General features: G+C 36.0%; 2 protein-coding genes across 14 annotated transcripts in view; one reads left to right on the top strand and one right to left on the bottom strand.

The window, feature by feature from the left end:
- The window catches only part of atos (atossa), a 519,662-nt gene extending 500,599 nt beyond the window's left edge, over positions 1 to 19,063 (top strand). For all 11 annotated transcript variants that reach the window (XM_067776019.1, XM_067776018.1, XM_067776017.1 and 8 more), the window contains 6 exons: positions 1,349 to 2,981; positions 3,151 to 3,287; positions 5,690 to 7,880; positions 7,943 to 9,166; positions 9,830 to 10,278; positions 10,815 to 19,063. In XM_067776019.1, coding sequence (XP_067632120.1) covers positions 1,368 to 2,981; positions 3,151 to 3,287; positions 5,690 to 7,880; positions 7,943 to 9,166; positions 9,830 to 10,278; positions 10,815 to 11,151 — 5,952 coding nt within the window. In that variant the 5' untranslated portion in view covers positions 1,349 to 1,367 and the 3' untranslated portion in view covers positions 11,152 to 19,063. The remainder of the gene's footprint in view (positions 1 to 1,348; positions 2,982 to 3,150; positions 3,288 to 5,689; positions 7,881 to 7,942; positions 9,167 to 9,829; positions 10,279 to 10,814) is intronic.
- TyrRS-m (Tyrosine--tRNA ligase, mitochondrial) overlaps positions 1 to 19,660 on the bottom strand; it is an 82,508-nt gene that overhangs the window by 36,321 nt on the left and 26,527 nt on the right. The window contains exon 7 of one of the 3 annotated variants that reach the window (XM_067776024.1): positions 5,257 to 5,587. The exons of the other annotated variants lie outside the window; for them this stretch is intronic. The gene's annotated coding sequence lies outside the window, so the exon portion shown is untranslated. Of the gene's footprint in view, positions 1 to 5,256; positions 5,588 to 19,660 lie in introns of those variants that run through there. 3 annotated transcript variants of the gene reach the window in all.

Raw genomic sequence — 19,660 nt, 5'->3', positions numbered from 1 at the left:
ACAGCGTTGGGTCAAAAATATACTGCGGTGTCGAAGCAGCAGTTTCTTACTTCGGGGACGACTTTCCATTCGCCTTCACAAATCTGCTTATTTCTTCGTAGAAGAGGTACCAGAAACAAAGAGGGCTTGTGGCGTTGTTAGAAAACTGGTTTATTGGATCAGGGATGGGCGGGAGGTATGTATGCCAAAGGTCTACAAAAAAGCAATTCATTCTAAAACTCGCCACTTCAACATCCATCAGAAGAACAATGACGATGACTTTGACCACACATCAACCATCAGCTGTTTCACCATCCACACATTCACAGATAATTTTGGTCATAAATAAAAGTGTTGGAACCTTTACTCGACTCTGGATTGCGTCAGTGTTACCCTTTGAGAAAAATCACCTTGCAAATGGCGTCCAAGCAAATGGCGAGTGTGCAAAAGCAGCAATAAGCACACCACCGAACGTAGCGTAACACGCCAGAACCGGTTAGAAGAAGGCGTCTGAGCAAATTTTTAACTGTTGGTTCCACAAAAGGCATAAGATCCGGCGGCAGCGTCCACATATATTGCATGCAGCATCGCAGTTCTTTTACTGGCGGTGTTGTGTGTGACAAGTGTTCCCCGTTTGCTTACTCTTCGATTTTTTATTTGAAACCTTCTGCTAACGTTCGAATCGCTAAACTGTTGAATAAATCACTCCAATATTCAGTATTGCAAACTGGTCTTTATTTAGATTACTTTGGGAGTAGTACTTCACAATTATACTACACAACCAATAGCGTGCTTAAATCAAAACTGATTACTGATTACTCAGCTTGCGCTGCTTTTATATTCTCTGTTGCTTCATTCGCATATTTCTCTTAAGGTCTAGACGTTTGACCTTCTAGAACTTTTGTTTCTCCTGCTTCGTTACTATCTATATACATGTATATTTGTAGTTTATGTTTTTCTTATAGCCATATGCGGGCGTATGTGTGAGTAACTACTTCGGCTGATGATTACATGTGTTTGTGAGATACCTCTTTGTTGCCTTGTATGTGTGTATGTGTGTGCGTAAATGATGATTGATTTGTTCATGTACACAAGAGTGGCAGCTTGCTTTATTGTTGTTGTGCATTTATTTAGTAGCAGCTTAGTAATGCTAATATTCGTCACAATATCAAACTCTCCGTGGTTAAGCCTTTGGCCTTTCAAGAACACGTGAATAACTGTTTACATAAAGTACTTTCTCATACTCTTCCCTCTCCCTCCCCATAGAAGTTTTATTATAAAATTATCAGTAGTATGTATTGCTTTGTAAATAAGTATGTGCTCTTTTAAGCTTAAACTTATATATATTTTTCTCTTCTTCTCATTGCAGTTCAATCAAATAAGCCAAAATGATACCAACCACAGTAAGCAGTTCCCCATCCACCGCTACCATCAGCGGTACCACCGGCAATAACCACCACAACCCAAGTAATAATGGCACGCTAAACTCATTTTCGACAGGGACGCCAACATCTAGTTCCGTATTTGCCTCCGCAACATCACCACAATCCACACAAACGTCCTCTATCATGTTGGGACTAGCCGCTTTAATATTGGAAGGTCGAGCCATAGCTGACGATGAATTTCAACCTCGTAAGACGCGTACCACTGCCGTTACCAATGATGCCAATAGCTTTAGTGGGAGTGGGACTGGCACAGGCATAAGTAGTGGTAGTAGTAATGCTGGTGTCGACATCAGTTCGCAAAGTTACAACACCAACAGCAGTATGCTTGCGACTACCTCATATGGCATACTTAGTGGAAACGGCAATGGTCCAGTTGGTGGTGGACGGCAATCACCTACATGTCGACCCTCAACATCTCGTGCAGCAGCTAGCTTTTGTAGCAGCAGTGGTGGGGGTAGCGATGGTGTTACACGTGGACATGTAATAAATATAACAACAAATCCGTATGCCTTTAACAGCAGTAGCGCTAGTAGTGCTTATAACGCACGTGCTGATTCCCGGCCCCTTTACATTGATCCATATACGCATAGCAGCTCCGAATCGGCTTCTTCATCGGCTGAAAGCACACATCAACGTTGGACACAGAAATTATGTCAATTACGTCAAGTTTCACCAGCTGCCAGTCTTAGCACAGCATACGAGCAACCAGTAACAGTAGAGGCACGTGAACCCGAACTAGTCGCACTTGCAATCAATGAATCTGGTGCGAGCGAACGCGGTGAATTCGAGATTGTGCGACGTACTATACTCAATCGCGCCAATTTAAGTGCAATGAGCGGTATTTCGATGACAGGATCTAGTGGTGGCCAAGCTGCAAGCGGTACTGGTGCGGGTAGTGCAAGCTCATCACCCAGCTCCGTTTCAGGTTCGGATACCTTTTTACTTTCGCTGCAATCTCTGGCGACAACTTGTTTGCGTAGCGGTAGCCCATCGCTCGAACCGAGCGGGAGTGCGAGTACCACCGCTACTCCAAATAGCTATCGTTATGCAGCACTCTCCTCCACACCACCACCACAACATTCAACGTACCTATACCGTGCCAATACACCGACACCCACATTGTCAGCAATGCATCAACAACGCTTTCGTGATCAACATGGTTCGGCGAGTAGTTGTGGTAGTGGGGTGCAATCACCAAGACCACATTGGTCCACCGCAGCAGCAGAAAATAGCCAGATGTTGCATGCAAAGGAAAAGTATATGCGTCATGTGGCGTGTACTGGCATAAGTTTGGGCACAGGACGTCTACCAATACCAGGTTCAGCAATCAATGCAACAATAGGAGGGACGACAGACAAGACTACAAACTTAGGCAAAACAACGAAAAAGGCGTCAGCGCCGACTGCCCCTGCTGCCACACCATCTTCGTCGTCGTCCTCGAAGTACCCACAACAGGGGCCGCACTGTGATCAGTTCCTCAAGAAGATGGGTCTTGCGAAAGGTGAGGCCGCTGAAGCTGAGGATCATGTCTGTGATAGTTCGAACTTAAATTTAAGTGTAAGTTGGAAAAGTAAAACTTGTATTTAAACTACCCAAGCTATACTCAATACTGGCATTTTGGACGTTCCAAGCCAATTAAATGAATTCAGCTCGAGTATGAAGTTCTTAATTTATTATCTCACAAGCAAGATATAATTTTTAGAAAAAAATTTCCTTTATTATTCAGTGCTCACGCTGGCGAGCGTACTGCAATAGGATAGAATCGATAATGGCTCGTGGTGAACCGGTTTGTATAGAAGTTTACTTGGGACCAATGAATCATAAAATTCTACTCGAACAATGGATTATAACCCAAGGAGTCAAGTAAGTATGTTCTTTGATGTGGAAATATATTATAATATGGAATGGCCAAAAACCGTCCGGAGATACACATCACACGTGAACTCGGGTAGCCACGAATTTTGTTTTAAATGTTACCGTTTGACTTGTGATTTCTAAGTTTAATTTTATTTGCATTCCATAAGAGATAGAGGATGAGAGATTTGGTTAGGGAAGGGGATAGAGAAAGGGTCGGGAAGAGGTAGCGATAAGGAAATGTAGAAAGAGTTGGTCGATAGAAAGAAAAAGAAAGGGAGAGGAGTCTGAACGAAATAAGGTAAATAAAAGTGAGGGAAAGGAAGGGGGAACAAAACCGGAACGCAATACGAAGGAGAGAACGAGTATGGGATAAGGTAGGATGAGCGAGGAGTGGAGAGGAAAAGAGAATCTAAGAATAGTACAGGGATGGGATCAGTAAGAGGAAAAGCAAAATTTATCTGCAGAGAAAAGGAAAACGCAGAGCATTATTAAACTTTTAACCATTTTTGTTTCGGATCGAACTGCACCGACGCGAACTCTATGTAGTCAGCGGTGGTGGGACGTAATGAGTGAGAAAAGTAGTTCCACTGCTAGGCCGTAGATTGCTCTCAGTGAGAAGTTGGGAGAGTTGCTTCGTGAGCAGCTTACTGATGGCTAACTCTCTGCTGTTTCGTACCCGAAAGTAATTTGGAGTGACACACCTATCAGATTTCGAAGCTGGAAGTAAGGTAGTCTTAGAAAGCTTCTAGTATTTTCCCAAGGGAAGGGAGTCATTTTATAACACAGATCCTGGTTCTTGATAGGGTTCTCCAGTTTGGTCGTAACACTCTGGATCAATTTGATGGAGAGTAAGAGCAGGGCTCTTATCGTGTTATACGATCACGTATCGAAAAAATTTAATCCAAACGATAAATATGAATCTGTCGAACTATTCGTGGAAATGATATTACGTTGAAGATGTAGTGTATACTCGTAGCCATTATTTCACATATTTCCTTAATTAGATTTGCCATTTCAAATCAATTGCTATTTAAAGGGCCAATTAATGGTGACTTATAACCATAAAACCATAACCAGATAAAACAGCTGATGGAACCAACCTTATGAAAATCAATGTAATCGCTTAATGGTGCCATACCATAACGCTAACGCCATAACCATACCATAGCCAACCAATTGGTTTTTGGTTTCTCACCATATCCATAACCTAAAAATATTTGATTTGGTGAATTTAATAACATTTTGTAGATTTTATTCATTGTTTTGGATACGTTATGACTAAGGGACTTATGTTTTGTGTTTTCTTCATTTTTATGAAATTTTCACGATTTTCAGGTTAAGGCACCATTAATCGATCATATTGGAGATGGTTATGGATATGGGTATGGTTACGGCTATGGTGTTAGGGTTAAGGAAGTTTAATTGGCTCTTAAAACATTGATTTGGATCACGGATCGTATAACACGATACAGGGATAGAGAGAGCTCACTGAAAAAAATATATACAAAAAAGGAGTAGAAAAGAGCAAAAGGGGGTAAAATTTGAATTGCCCGAGAAACGAAGAAAGAGAAGAAGATAAACGGAGAGACATAGCGAAAAATTTCAAGGAAAATGAAACTATAAAAAGGAAGAGGGTAAAAACGATAAGTATTAAACAGAATGATATAAGACGATAAGAGACAAGTAAACAGAGGTGAATACGAAAGGAAGAAAGTGAGTGTGCTGGCGAGGTTAATCAGGAAAATTTTTAAATAGTGTAACGAATTTTGGGAAATTCTGCTTATTTGCAACCTTCTGCTAACGTTCGAATCGCTAAACTGTTGAATAAATCACTCCAATATTCTGTAAAGCAAAATGGTCTTTATTAGCCTACTTTGGGAGTAGTACAATTATACTTCACAATTAAACTTCACTTCGCAACTGATAGCGTGTTTAAATCAAACTGATTACTGATACCTCAGCTTGTGCTGCTTTTATACTCTCTGTTGCCTCGTCAGCATATTTCTCCAAAGGTCTAGACGTTTCACCTTTTGTAATCTCCCGCCTGGTTACCAGAGTTATACATGTATATTTGTAGTTTATGCGTTTCTCATAGTCATATGCGTGTGTATGCGTGAGCAACTACTCCGGCTGATGACCACAAGCGTTTGCGAGAAATATCTCTTCGTTGCCTTCGTGTGTAAATTATGATTGATGTATTCATGTATATACGAGTGGCTGCTTCATGTTTTTTTATTGTTCCGCGATTATTTATTTAGTATCAGCTTAGTGTTGCTAATATTCGTCACAATAGGGTTTACTTGAAGCTACGGAAAGGCGAACATAGGTTGGGTTGGAGTGAAATAGAGTAATATAAGATTTCGCTAAAAATTAAAAATTATTATTTCTTTCATTTTTTCTCCAAACAGAGTTCCACCGCCCACCATGACGCTACCATCACTCTGCAGTGCAATACGCAGCCAATTGTATTTTTCACAAATTAGTGCCTGGTGTGATCTGATCAAAAAGTCGGATCAAACAATCTACGATACTGGACGTATTATATTTCCAGCACCCACTGGAGCTGCCGGTGATCTGGCTACTCCAATCGGTTGTGTCACTGTTAACACCAGCGGTAGTAGTAGCAGCACTGGTGGAGTTGTTGTCGGAAATACAAATCACAATATCAACATCACGCCAAGCACATCGCCAAATTCATATATGCTTCAACAGTTAAATAATTCGCTGTTGGTGAATGAACGGCCACGCCTTAATATATACTACCGCATTAAGTCATTCGATTCCACTGCCTGCTTTAATTCAAAACCAAATGTACATAATTTTCCGAATGTCAATATTTCGGAGAATTGTAGCATATCGGTTTGTCTCAAAAGTCTTCCACGTATCAACGGCGGCATACCAAAAATTGGTACGCTAATGTTGTCCAATCCAGGTGCAGCGGTAAGCATAACAACTACGACAACAATAACAAAAATGGCAGCAAGCAAAACAAAGAGAAATGAAAGTTCTAAAACAGCAACAATAGCAGCTGTAACAACTATACCCAGCTCATCATCTGCAATGAGAGCTTCTATACAAAAGCTGACAGCAGCGAACGGCAGTACTAATAATAGTGATCCCAACATATTTCGCAATGGCAATAGTCACAGTTTTAAGTCGACGGAAACGCCGCGCAGTAGTCGTACGCACAGATCTGGCGTTGCGCCAACGTCGCTTGTCTCATCTTTTCGGTCTGAAGCTCCTTCAACATCAACAGCAACCAGTAGTGCTGCCAAATCATGTGTGCTCATAAAAAATGCTGCTATAGGCGACTCGCCCCTTGCAAAATCTTCTTCTACTACGTCTGCATCTTCTAAATCATCAACTAGCAGCGCTACCAACTCAAGCATTCACACTAACGCGCCATCATTTTCAAATGGTAAAAGTGATGAAGGCGCTGATGATCTGACGCACAGCAGTACCGATAGCAATGACAATGGTGAGAGGCATATAAGTCACATCACTACCACCAGCTCTACGTCAACGAAACACAAATGTGCGTTTTTCATTGGCGAAGATGAGCTACATGCTGTTGATGAGGCTGATGGTGATATTGAAGCCTACGATGATGATGACAATCGTAGTGATACTGCTAATAGCACAGCAGATAGTATGACCGGCACATATGCACATGTGTCACATCGAGAAAAGCAATTAATGAAGTACCGCAAACGTATGCTAAAACGTGATAAGAAGCATCAGCATCAACACCACCAAAACAAACAATTATCGCCTGCCTCGGATGTGTCATACGAGCTACAGAGTATACAGCAGGAACGTCGTACAGTAAATGGCTGTCAACCGATGGAGGAGGGTGATGAGGATGATTGCGTGACGGTAACTACAATGCTCACATCGCACAGCAGTGCCCAACAAATCGAAATGATCTCAACAGGAACACAAACACCCATGAGTTGTTGCCGTCAGTGTGGCTGCGAAAAAACACTCATCTGCTTGCGATGCACAGCTGATGGTAGCAGCGAATTACGTCGTCGATCGCAAGCCATAGATAATCCCACCGAGCATAAAGGCGTTGAGGATATGGACGACTCGACGGCGTCTAGCATAAGTAGCAGTGAGATTATACATACGCCACGTAACAAAGCAGAATTATTATTGCAAGCCATACAACGTACACCAAAAGTGGCGGCAGCAAAGCACAAGAACGAGCAGCCACGTCATCCATGTGGTGGCGCGAAGGGACAAAATAATAACCAGTTGAAAGCTGGCTGTCAAACGGCAAATGGAGTTGACAATGTGTCCACAAGCTCGGGTTGTCAAGTTTGCAAACGACAGAAGACGCAACATAATTTTGGTAACAGCAATGGCACTTTAGAGTACAAAGCAACCGGTAGTGAGTATTTGACTGACAATGGCGATACGGCAGAGGGCGAAAAATCCGATGACAATTTTGGTGATAAAACTGATGAGGATGAGGATGCGGATGATGATGATGGTGGGCGAAATTACAAAAAGAGTACAAAAAGCGCTACAGATACAAATCAAGATCTCACTACACCACTCACGGTATTGGCGCCTTGCGCAGATTTAATGGAAGCGGTAAGTGTTCAATTTGTAACTTCTTTTTATTAAATTTTAAACATAATCTATTTCTGCAATAGGAATCGTTTATATCATCCACCAAGCTAACACCACAAATTGACCGCTGCACGCTTTCCTCGCACAAAAGCAATTCGCCAAACTTTAAACATTTGACGACAGGCGATCGTGCTGATGGCGATCAGTCAGCTAATGCTTTTAGCCGCCATGGAAATCATACACCACCCACAATAACCACATACATGGATAGTGAATGTGGCTTCGATGAATCACAGTTCAGAACGCCCACGAACATCGCTTCGAGTTGCATTAAATATGAGCAAACATCATTGCAGCAACAGCAGCAAAACGCACAAAAAGCATTGACGCACAAGCAAACACCAAAACCAAATTTACTGCCATTACGTTGCAATTATCATGACGAAATGAGTGTTGCTAGCGAGAGCATGCAATCGATTGGCGCTTCTGGTGATGGCTTTGGCAAGTTGACAACTATAGTGCCGACACATAATTCGCCTAACAGTAAGCTACAGAAACAACAGCAGTTGCAAATAGGGACTCATAATGCCCTACCTCCACGCAAGGGTCTACCTAAAGTTAATCTAACTCCAATTTTTTGTAATCCTATGCCAACAACAATAGGCGGCAGCAGTGGCGCCGATGACAACATAAAAAGCAGCTACTCATTACCTATACCAATACATGGTGCTACAAATTGTGATAATACATTTTGTTTTGAGCCAACAATGCTGAATCTTAGCGGAAATCAATTGCAACTGCACCACCAACTTATGCATTCCAGTAACGGTAGTAGTTTTTGTGCTTCACCACTCATCACCACCACCACCGATGCCAATAATATACCTGTACAAAAATCATTTTCTGCACCAACTTTACCTAATTCACCTTCGCTATCGCCACGTTTTGCCAAACAGGCTGCAATTTATAAACGTCGGTCACGTCATTTATCCGATCATTCAGATCGCTCATCACTTGGTTCAGATGAACAATTCTCTGATGAAGATTTAGAAAGTGCCGGCATGTATAGCCCAGCGACATCTCCATTGAAACAGTGTGCCCGTGTTGCAGCAGCTTTTGGACGTCAGCCATTGTTGGGTAACCTTGAAGAGTCACTGTTGCAAAAGCGTTTGATGCCTAAAGTCGAAGTGCTGGGTTTTAAAGTGCTTTTAGGTGCATCTGGCGGTTTTTGTCCAACTCAGCTTACCATACCTGCGGCAGCATATTTTTACGAATTGCAAGGTGAAACGCTGAGTACGCCATATGTGGTAAGTTGAAGCTATTTTCTGTTGTTGTTGTTGCTGTTGTTGTTGTTGTTGCTGTTGTTGTTGGTGGTGGTGTTGTTGTTTTTATTGTAAGGATACTCCTCGAATCTGTGGAGTGTTATAGATGTCGATGGTCCTTTGCCGGATGCAGATCCGGTACGTTCCGGTTACAAGTACCATTAAGGTACTAACCCACCGGTTAGGGGGTTAGAATATACCCGCGGTAGGCATTCCTGCCGTAAGGGGCGACTAAAATACCAAATAGATTCAAGGGGCTGTGTAGCGCAACCCTTTCTGGTTGCCAGAGCAAAATATAGATTCTCCAAACCCGATTGTCAACCTCACCTATCCGTGGCGAATCCTGTTACATTAACAACCGAGGCTCTGGCGACCCCGAACTCCTCATGGATCTAGGGGGTGGGAGGGCGGTATGGCCTAGAAGGTCGCATGTGGTCATAACAAATCGTTCCCGAGATGGTCGGGCTTGGTACCGGAACGTACCCGATCTGCATCCGGCGAAGGACGATCAACATCGATAACACTCCCCAAGACCTTCGGGCCCCGACATACGTAATGAATGTCCTGCATGTGATGTGTCCCTACATGACACCTACATGAAACTTTTCATATATATTTGCCTTATCAATTCTTTTTACTTTGTTTCAGTGTGAAATACGTTTGCCCCGCAAAGGCTATTCCGTGCCACGTGCTGGCACTATACAAGCCACCCTACTAAATCCGATGGGCACTGTGGTGCGTATGTTTGTTATACCCTACGATATGCGCGATATGCCACCATTACATCAAACATTTATAAGACAACGAATATTGGCTGAGGCCAGTAGCAATGAAGCGACCATACAGAATGTACAGTCCAACCAAAACGAAAGTTTCAAAACTACTAGCAATCATATGCCAGCCTTCACAAATGGTTTTGGTGCCGGTGGAGATGATAATTTAAATATGAACAATAACAACAATGATGGTAACAATAACGCCAATGCCAAAAACAAATATAGTCTATCACCTAGTGGTGGCCTACATGGCGAAAGCAATTTGGGACACTTCATATCAGCAGAACATATGAAACGATTACGTTATTCCATTCATTTAAGGTAAGTTATTATTCATAATAGTGTGTTTAATATTGTAACGAATTTACTGAAATCCGCTTATTTGCAACCTTCTACTAACTTTCGTATCGCTAAACTGTTGAATAAATAACTACAATATTCAATAATGCGAAATGGTCTTTATTAGACTACTTTGAAAGTAATTCGCAATAACACTTAAACTTCGCAACCAATAGCGTGCTTAAATCAAACTGATTACAGATTACTCAGCTTTCGCTTCTTTTATACTCTGTGCCCAAATGTCTAGACCTTTCTTCTGCTAGAATTTTTACTTGGTTACCACCTATACGCTACCCGCTATAAACTACAGATACACGTTTATAGCCTCTCGCATAGCCATATGCGCGTGTATATGTGAGTTATCTCTTCGTTGCCTTGTATGTGTGTGGGTAAATGATGATTAGTGTGTTTATGTAGCTTGCTTAATGTTTCTGTTGTTGTGCCTTTATTTAGTAACCTTAGAGAGGGTAATATTCGTCACAATATTGTATAAACAATTAATTTCTCTTATTTTACAGATTTCAAACCTCGCGCTCTGGTCGCCTATCATTACACACCGATATACGCCTACTGATCTCACGCCGCACCGAATATGATACGGCAGCGGCACATGCCAAGGGTGTTTTAGAAGCGCCCAATGATCTCGTCACAGATACAGTTATGCCAACAAATCCCAAATATAGTGCACGTCAAGACCAAAGTAGCAACAGTGGCGGTAGCAGCACAAGTACAAATATTATCGTAGCAACGGCCATGTCGGCAAATAGTTTAACTAATAGTATGCTGCCAACATCAATAATAACTCAAACAACAACAACTCACAACAATAACGGTAGCAGTAGCAATAAAATTTAGTAGTTGGTGCGGGCAGTGTGCACACAAACGCATCATTATTTTGTGCTGTTTTGGAAGGAGTTGCGTTTACGTTTGCAACACTGGCACTGCAGTTATAATTAATTAGTATTAGGGAGGGAAGCAAGAGATATAGGGTAGCGAAAGTTATGGAAATGTTGGAAAAAGATGCGACTGTGTGCCTGGTATAGGTGCACATGGTAAAAGGTGATAACTACCTGGAGGGGAAAGCAAAAAGCAAAGCAAACCACTTTTGATGCCAAATAAGCAATACGGCGGTAAAAAAGCGAATTGTCATTTTAAACTTAAACTAGAACTTTATACCAAGCTGTTTAGGCATTTCAGAACTCAATATTTCATCTACTTAGCTAATATAAGTGATGCAATTTTAAACTGCGTTCAACGCCTTAACTGGCTGGTATAGCGTTTTAGCTTAATTCTTCAGCAGCATTAGAAGAGCTTAACAATATTAATAATGTGTTAAATGTATACACGGCAAACCAAAAAACAAAAAATTATCTGATTTGTATTGGACGTATAGAAATCGTCGATGTCTTTGCAAAACCGCGTATGTGACGAAATTCAAAATTTGACAAGAGTGCGAAAACACTTATTTCACGATTATTTTTTCTAATACTATGCATTGGAAAATTAAATTAAAATTGTTTTTAAATATGCAACAAGTGTTTAGTTTACCTATAACTAATAATGCATTATAATAATTAGTTGCTTAATTAGCTTTACAAAGCTAAACATCTATTTTATAATTAATATCATACTTTACGAACTTTGTTTTAATACTGTTTTACTGATTATTACATATGAAGCTCGTTATCTCGAGCTCAGCATTAGGCTGTTTTGAAATCAGTCGGATGTACAGTTTTGCAATAGCATTGACGGTTGCAAACATTTCTGTAGTTAAGTTGTTTTTGGATTTTGGCAGTGCCCACATGCTCTATTTTCGCTAATTTAAGGCCTTCTCATGTTCATATATATACACACTTCATCATTGTTACACTTCAGTAAACATAACATGCTAATGTCCTTTATATATCCGTGGCAATTTGAAAAAACAACCTAATTCGAGTTAAGATAATGGCGATATATAAACCTTTATCTGAAAAGTTGGACACAATTCACCATTATAACTTCCTATATTTTGTAGCAGGCATTTGGCGCTAGGGCTATGAATAAGTAACACAGAGATATCTGTAACGGATTTCTGTTATGAAGCCAGAATATCACTTATATCCTAACTCGAATTAGGTTGTTTTTTCAAATTGCCACATTCTCCCATGATATTTGGGCGCTACATATGTATTTCTGTACTCTGTTATATATACACATTCTCTTTGCAAACGTGTAATACATACCTATCTTACAGCAAACATTTCGTAAAGATATGTGTTCAACATAAATATATATATGCAATAGGTTATGTAGAAACATAGTCAAATATGACTCCTATTAAGGTTCATGTGATGTGTCAGAAACGAGCGGCTGCCATATAGACTGAAAAACTGCAGAATATATTTAAGCGTACTTTAACTGACAAACAGAGTTGAACTTGTACCGAAAAGCCGACTCTATAGTCAGATATGAATTCTATTCAAACTCATTAGGTGTATGAATGATGATTACCGCACGAAGCGCAATCCATTCTCCAAAGACATCTAATAATCAAAACCAATATAAGCATGCCTATTTATGAGTCATTTTTGCGTCACATATGACTCTGAATGTTTGCTGTGTAGAATCGATAGCAAAAAAATACATTGTGTAAACTTTTTTATTTTATAAATATTACTTAATATTTTAATTTTTTTATTATTAAAATATTAAAAACTTACAATATGCGATATATTATGGATATATATATTTTTTTTTTAAATTGAAAAACAATACAAATTGATATGAAATTTACAAATTTTAATGAAAAGGAACAATGAAATTATGTACAAAATTATTCAACTGGAAAATTTGTTTTGAGCGTGTAGCAGAAAATGTAAGTGTTGGGAGATCTGACAGCATAAAGCTGTAAAAATTTAGTGTTGCTGAGATTTTATTTCCATTACTTTTTATTTAAATTGACTTGTTACTTGTTGCTGAAATTTGTTTTTACAAACAATATATTCTAAGGTAATGCAAAACAAAAATTCCGCTGGCAATGCAAAAAAAAAAATCGTTTTGTGGGAAATAATTTAAATGCATAATTTGTTTCGAGCGTTCGTAAAGGAAACAATGAAAGCATAAAGAAAATTTAAATTTCACAGTCAAGTTTTTATTGAAATTTATTTCCATGATGCTTACTATAAATGTATATTAGACTGGGTCGAAAAAAAAGTTGCTAATGTCCGCCCCTAAATTTAAAGATTATGTTGAAAGGGTTTCGGAAAAATTTATTTTTATTTTTTTTTTTTATCCTTCGAAATACAGCTGAAAACGTTTTTTAGTTGTAACTTGGTTATTTGACGTCCGATTATTAAAATTGATATGTCATTAGTTTGGCCTTGAGAAGCTTCACATTTCCGTTTAATGTCCTTTTAAGCTATGAAGTCGTTTTCACATGATTAGGTCAGCTAACAAAGTTGTTTTTTTTGGGTATTGGACAAAACCCACTTTTTTGTAGAGATTGAGGCTTAAGTTAACAAAGTACTACCTCCGTTTTTCGAAGTTAGTCTCCAAAAAATAGATATCGGTTTTCGAAGTTCGAAATTCTACATTTCGAAATTTTATGTTATACCAAATTTCTCAAAAAAAGAATTCATCCCTTCAAATAAGGGAAAAGAGCGGACCACGACCACATTTTTACTTTTTCAATTTGCTGAACGCGTTAACAAAAAAAAAAATAAAATTTCGAATGTAAAACTTTGTTAGCTGACCTAATCATGTGAAATCGACTTCATAGCTTAAAAGGACATTAAACGGAAAAGTGAAGCTTCTCAAGGCCAAAATAACGACATATCAATTTTAATAATGACGTCAAATAACCAAGTTACAACAAAAAACCCTTTCGGCTATATTTCGAAGGATCAAAAAAAAAAATTAAATTTTTTTCCGAAACCCTCTCAGCATAATCTTTAAATTTAGGGGCGGACATTAGCAACTTTTTTCCTGTTAAACTGTTATTGGTGACGTAGTTCTTATAGTCTTGAAGGGAAATACCAAGGCAAAAAAATGTTACATATGAAGTTTAGTCCTGATTGGAGACGGTTTAGGAGTGTCGCTCAGGTGCTAAAGTTAAGATTTTTCTATGGACACTCAAAACATTCACCCTTATTGTCATTGTCGTCGTCGTCACTGAACGACGACGTGTTAAATTCGGTATTGTCATCGTCTTTTTCGATAACTATTGACGACTATCGACACATCTTTGGTATTGGCTAAGCAAATTTGCTGTCGTCGTCGCCATTTTTTTCGACGCTGTTTTTACTGACGACAGAAAGAAAATATTTCAGTAAAACATTTCTTTTTTGATTAATTAAATATACAAACATTGAATATGCATTGTTTTTTTAGATATTCAAAATGAAAATAATGAGTGCGCAACAATTCGAGGTTCCTGTAGCTGAGCTAGAAAAAAAATCGGTGTTATTCTTGATTTTTTTTTATTGAGTCTAAGCTCTTACATGGGTCTGCTTGCTGCGTTGATATTGTTATGTACACAAATTGCCGGCTGAGGGCAGAATCTCCATATCTCAGTTGCCAGTTCGAAGATGCCCTATCGCAGTATTCGGTGGAAGAATGCCCTATTTGAGAATAGTTTTCTTATACGCCCCAGCTAATGTCACAATGTATTAAATTTAAGGTCAGATAAGGTGTTTTTGAAACAAATTCGGAAATAGGACGTTCTTCAATCGAATTCTGAGATAAGGCGTTTTCGCAACGACAGCCGAGATAGGTAGGGTGATATTCCACTCAGCAGTCGATATCTTCTGTTTTATGTGGAATTGAAGTGCTGCTGTTGTTTCAGCTACTGAAGTAGTGAAATGTTGCGTTGTATTTGTGCAATACAAAAAAAAAATAATAAAAACCATGTATATTCTAATTGTGGGCTTGCTCTTAGTGCTGAACTAAAATAAAATATCAACATCTTTGTATGTACTGATGTTATGCTACACAAATCTGTATAATATTAGTTTCGACTTTATCGCCTATTTTGGCAAACAAAAACACGTAGCATTCGTTGCCCTTTCTTTTTTGTTCTTGTTTTTGTTATTTTTTTAGAAAATAGCATTTTAACCAGCTATTTCTTTACCGGCATTGGCGTTATTTTGCTTCCCTAAATCCCTTTTTTTAAATGGTTAATGATGTGTGGTTACTGCTGCTTAATTAACAAAGCGAATCGTTTGGTTTCTCTGCATATTGAATTGTATTCATTACTAATTTTTATTCTATATTAGTATTTTAATATTTAATTCGAAAAATTCGTTGAAATGGCATAATGTGCAAACGCTAATATCGATCAATTTTGTGTGTGAATGTAGGCTAGAGATTAAGTTTGTAAGTTTATGTGGGTGTGTATTTGTAATAATTTTTTTTTTGTCGATTGAAAATTTATGAAATAAAAATAAAAAATATTCATGATTACTAACCAAAAAAAGGGAAAGAAGCAAAAATCCAATGATATGTTTAATTCTTTTTGATTAGACTAGTCGACAACTAAAGAAAACAGTACCCATTTATGCATGCGTAAATAATTATGTTAAATCCGTAAATCCGAATATGAAATTAGCCTTTGGAAAGTAAATGGGGTTTTTTTATTTACAAATATTACAAATAAATAAAAAATATTAAAAATGTTATGAAATTCACAACTTTAAGCATAATTTAATTAAAATGTTTGTTCACATGAGATTTTCATAAATTGACCATGAACATTTAAGGGTCGATGCACAATTTCTTTTTTTTTTTTAGTTAAACATTTTGTTTATCTTAATGGTTGTCAAAACAATTTCAAAAAATTGGTAATAATTTTTTATTCCATAAAAATGTTGATATTTCATAATTCATAAAGGTGAAGAGTACCGTAATGTATTAACCAAAATTATTAACTTCCAAAAATTTAAAAACAAATTTTTTTTAAGAAATTTTGAAAATATAAATGCAATGAATAATAACAAAAAAAAATTACGGATATTTTAAAAAACTAAATATCACTGAAACAAAATTTTTTTGAAGTCTGCTTTGAAGTTTGTTGCTTTTATGAATTTTAGTCTTTTAGTCTGGGTAAATTTTTATGAAGGGCAAACAATTTGCAAAAATTTGATATATGTATATTATTAGAAAAGCTACTGTTAGTGCACTAACAAAAGTTAAATACAAATTAAGGCGTTTGTTAAGAACGATCGACCGTATAAAAACTATTTAAACTTAATTTCTGTTCTTTTTTTTTTAATTTTTGCTTAATGTCTTTATTCGTAAACATTTTACTTTAACCGACATTTTTTCCCCAGAACTCAAGTTCTGATAATGGAAGTTTCGTTAGAACTTTTTTTATTTGTTTCTAATCATTTTCTCTTTTGTTAGTTTTCTTGTGGAAAAAATATATTTCTTTCGAAGTTTTTTTGTTTAAAATTTTAAAAAATTTTCTTTTATATTTTAATTTTATTTTACAAAAATATTAAAATTTTTCAGAAAGATTTTTTAAAGAATATTTTTTGATAACAAAAATCTTTGGTTAAAAAATTTAGTTATCGAAAATGTTTTTTTTAAATGGTTGCTTCTTTATTTGTTTGTATCGCAGTTTTTCGATGTTATCTCTTTTTTTGCAAGCTGCTTTTCTAATTTCAATAATTTTTTTTTAATTGTTAAATAAATATTTTTTATTCCATAATATTTACTATTAGTTATTTTTTATTTCTCATGCATATTTGTATTTTTCAATGTTTTAATTTTTTTTCATGCCTACATTTTTTTTTTTTTTTTCAAACATATTTGATTTGAAAAATATTTTTCTTGCCAACTTTTTTTATTTTTTAAAGTGATTTTTAAGACGCGAAATTTTAAATAAAAATAAAATATTTTTATTACAATTTTTTTTTGTAATTATTAGTTTTTAAAATTTTTTCATTTCATTCTATGTTTTTGCTTGAAATTTTTTTTAATTAAAAACTTCTTTACATCAGGTTTATCGCATTTCCTTATATTTTAATTTTGTTTTACAGAAATATTTTAATTATTCAGAATATGTTTTTAAATATTATTTTATAACGAAATAATTTGGTTAAGAAATGTTGTTATCAAATCTGTTTTATAAACATGTTTGCTTCTTTACTTGTTTGTTTCGAAGTGCAATGTTTTTGGTTCCTAATTAATTAAACAAATATTTATACGAAAACAAAAATTGAAAATAAATTAAAAATATTTTTCTTAGAATTTTTTTTTATTTAATTATTTTTAAAATTTCTTAAGCTGTTTTATGAAACAAAAATTTAAAATAAAACTATAGAATGATAATAAAGGGGGCAAATTTTTACGGTTGATGACAAAAACTAAACTAACATTTTTTTCAATTAAAATTGTCGTTAGTTTTCTTCTTTAAATATATTTCTTAGTCTGTATGTTTAATATTTTAAAATATTTAAAAATTTGTTTTTCAAGGAGGATTTTTTTAAGTTGGTAGTGTTGAAAAAAAAAATTAAATAGAAAAACCAGGAAATTTTTGTACCTGCTGCATTTTTCAAACTAATAGCAACAGACATTTCATTTTTAAACAAGATAACATTATTTTATAATATTAGAAAAAGATGTTTTCTGAAAAACATGTCTTCAATTAACAAAAAAAATATATATATATAAATACTTAAATTTTTCCTAATATATATATTTTTTTGTTTCAAAAAGTTTATATTATTTAATCGCGCCAATTTTTGTTTTATTTTATAAAAACGACAGTTGTTGAAGGAACATATTTGTTTTTTTTTTTTCTATGACATGTTTGTGAAGGTATGCGTGTCGTGTGCGTGTGGGTATGTGTGTTTGCAAGCATTTCTGTGATACGATATGAGCGTTGTGCATTTACGATATTCGACGAATGAAATGAAAGTGATTTTTTGTGTATAAAAATATATATTTAATAAATTTAATTAATTAATAAAAAATAAAATAAAATGCGTACAATATTTAGAGCCAAAACATACATAAATAAATGAATACATATTTATAATGCAATATTTAGTATATACATTATCGTTTTTTTTTTTAAATTAATTTATTTAATTATCCACATGTTGCATGTGAATACATAACAACATTTATATATAAGTTATTAAATGATTAGTTTTTAAACAACATGCAAAATAAGAATAAAAAATGTATGAATATAAATTTAAATGAAAATCAAGTGTTCTTTATTATTAAAAACAAAAACAAAAAATAAGAAATAAGAGAAACTAAAATATTTTAAACAAATAGTATAAAATATGTAAAATTTAATTCGTTTCAAATAAAAGAATTGTGTTTATGCAATAATTATGCTATGTATTTACTATATATACTTATTTCAAATTTGCAATATACATATGTACATATCTATGTATTTGTGTGTGTACATATCTACTACGTAAATAAAAAAATATATTTTTGAGGTAAAGATGCTATTCAAAAAATATTGAAGTGCAGATAAAAAGAGCAACAGAGATTGTATACAAAAACAACATGCAAACTATGGAAGGGCATGAATGCATATACAAATTAGGGTGGATGCAAAAATTCTATTTTTTTCTTAGCTGAGGTTGGAATTTGAAACCTGTAACAACAGAAAGTTTAGAAAAAAAAATAGCAATTGTTTGCAATAATGTTCGCGGCTAAAGGAATTGAAGATTTCATTTCTATACTCAGTATTGCACATTGTATAGTACAACAAATAGGGCCAGTCAAATCATTAGCGCCAAGCTGTGAACCACTGATTTAACAGAAAGACTTGTCACTCGAGCTCTTGATAATCGATTATTCGAATAATGGATTAGTCGATTAGCAGAAGTTGTTTAGTTGGAAAATCGATTATCACTAATCGACTAGTTGTTTGCATTCGATTAGTGATATATTCGACTATTCGAGTAGTGGATTTTGTAATTTTTCTATCACTTTTGAAAGTAAAGACGTTCTGAAGTTTTTGTAAGCCATCTGCAGCTCACATATTTTGCACAGCACTTGAATTGCTCAATATTTCCTGAACCAAGCAAGATTTTCTAGACTCTTGTTGTGCATTATGTAGCCACTTACTTGTTGATTAATCCACAATTTGATCCAAGGTCCTATAATTAACAGTTCAAGCGCTACGTAAGATATCTGGCTTATCGACTACTGACGACTAACCCGATTATTGTCTATATCTCTTGAACCAAGCATAATTTCGAGTTTTTTTTTGCATTATATAGCTACCTACTTGTAGAATAAGACGCAACTTGTTTTAAGTCTCGTCTCTTTGTTTTAAGTCGTTAACAGTTAAGGCGCTAAGTGGGTTAATCGCTTTATCGATAACTACTGTCCCTTTGTATATATCTCTGGA

The sequence above is a fragment of the Eurosta solidaginis genome, chromosome 3 (assembly GCF_040869045.1).
Source record: "Eurosta solidaginis isolate ZX-2024a chromosome 3, ASM4086904v1, whole genome shotgun sequence".
In the NCBI taxonomy this organism is placed as follows: Eukaryota; Metazoa; Arthropoda; class Insecta; order Diptera; family Tephritidae; genus Eurosta; species Eurosta solidaginis.
The sequence above is the reverse complement of the archived record's forward strand: the minus strand, read 5'-3'. Positions and strand labels throughout refer to the sequence as shown.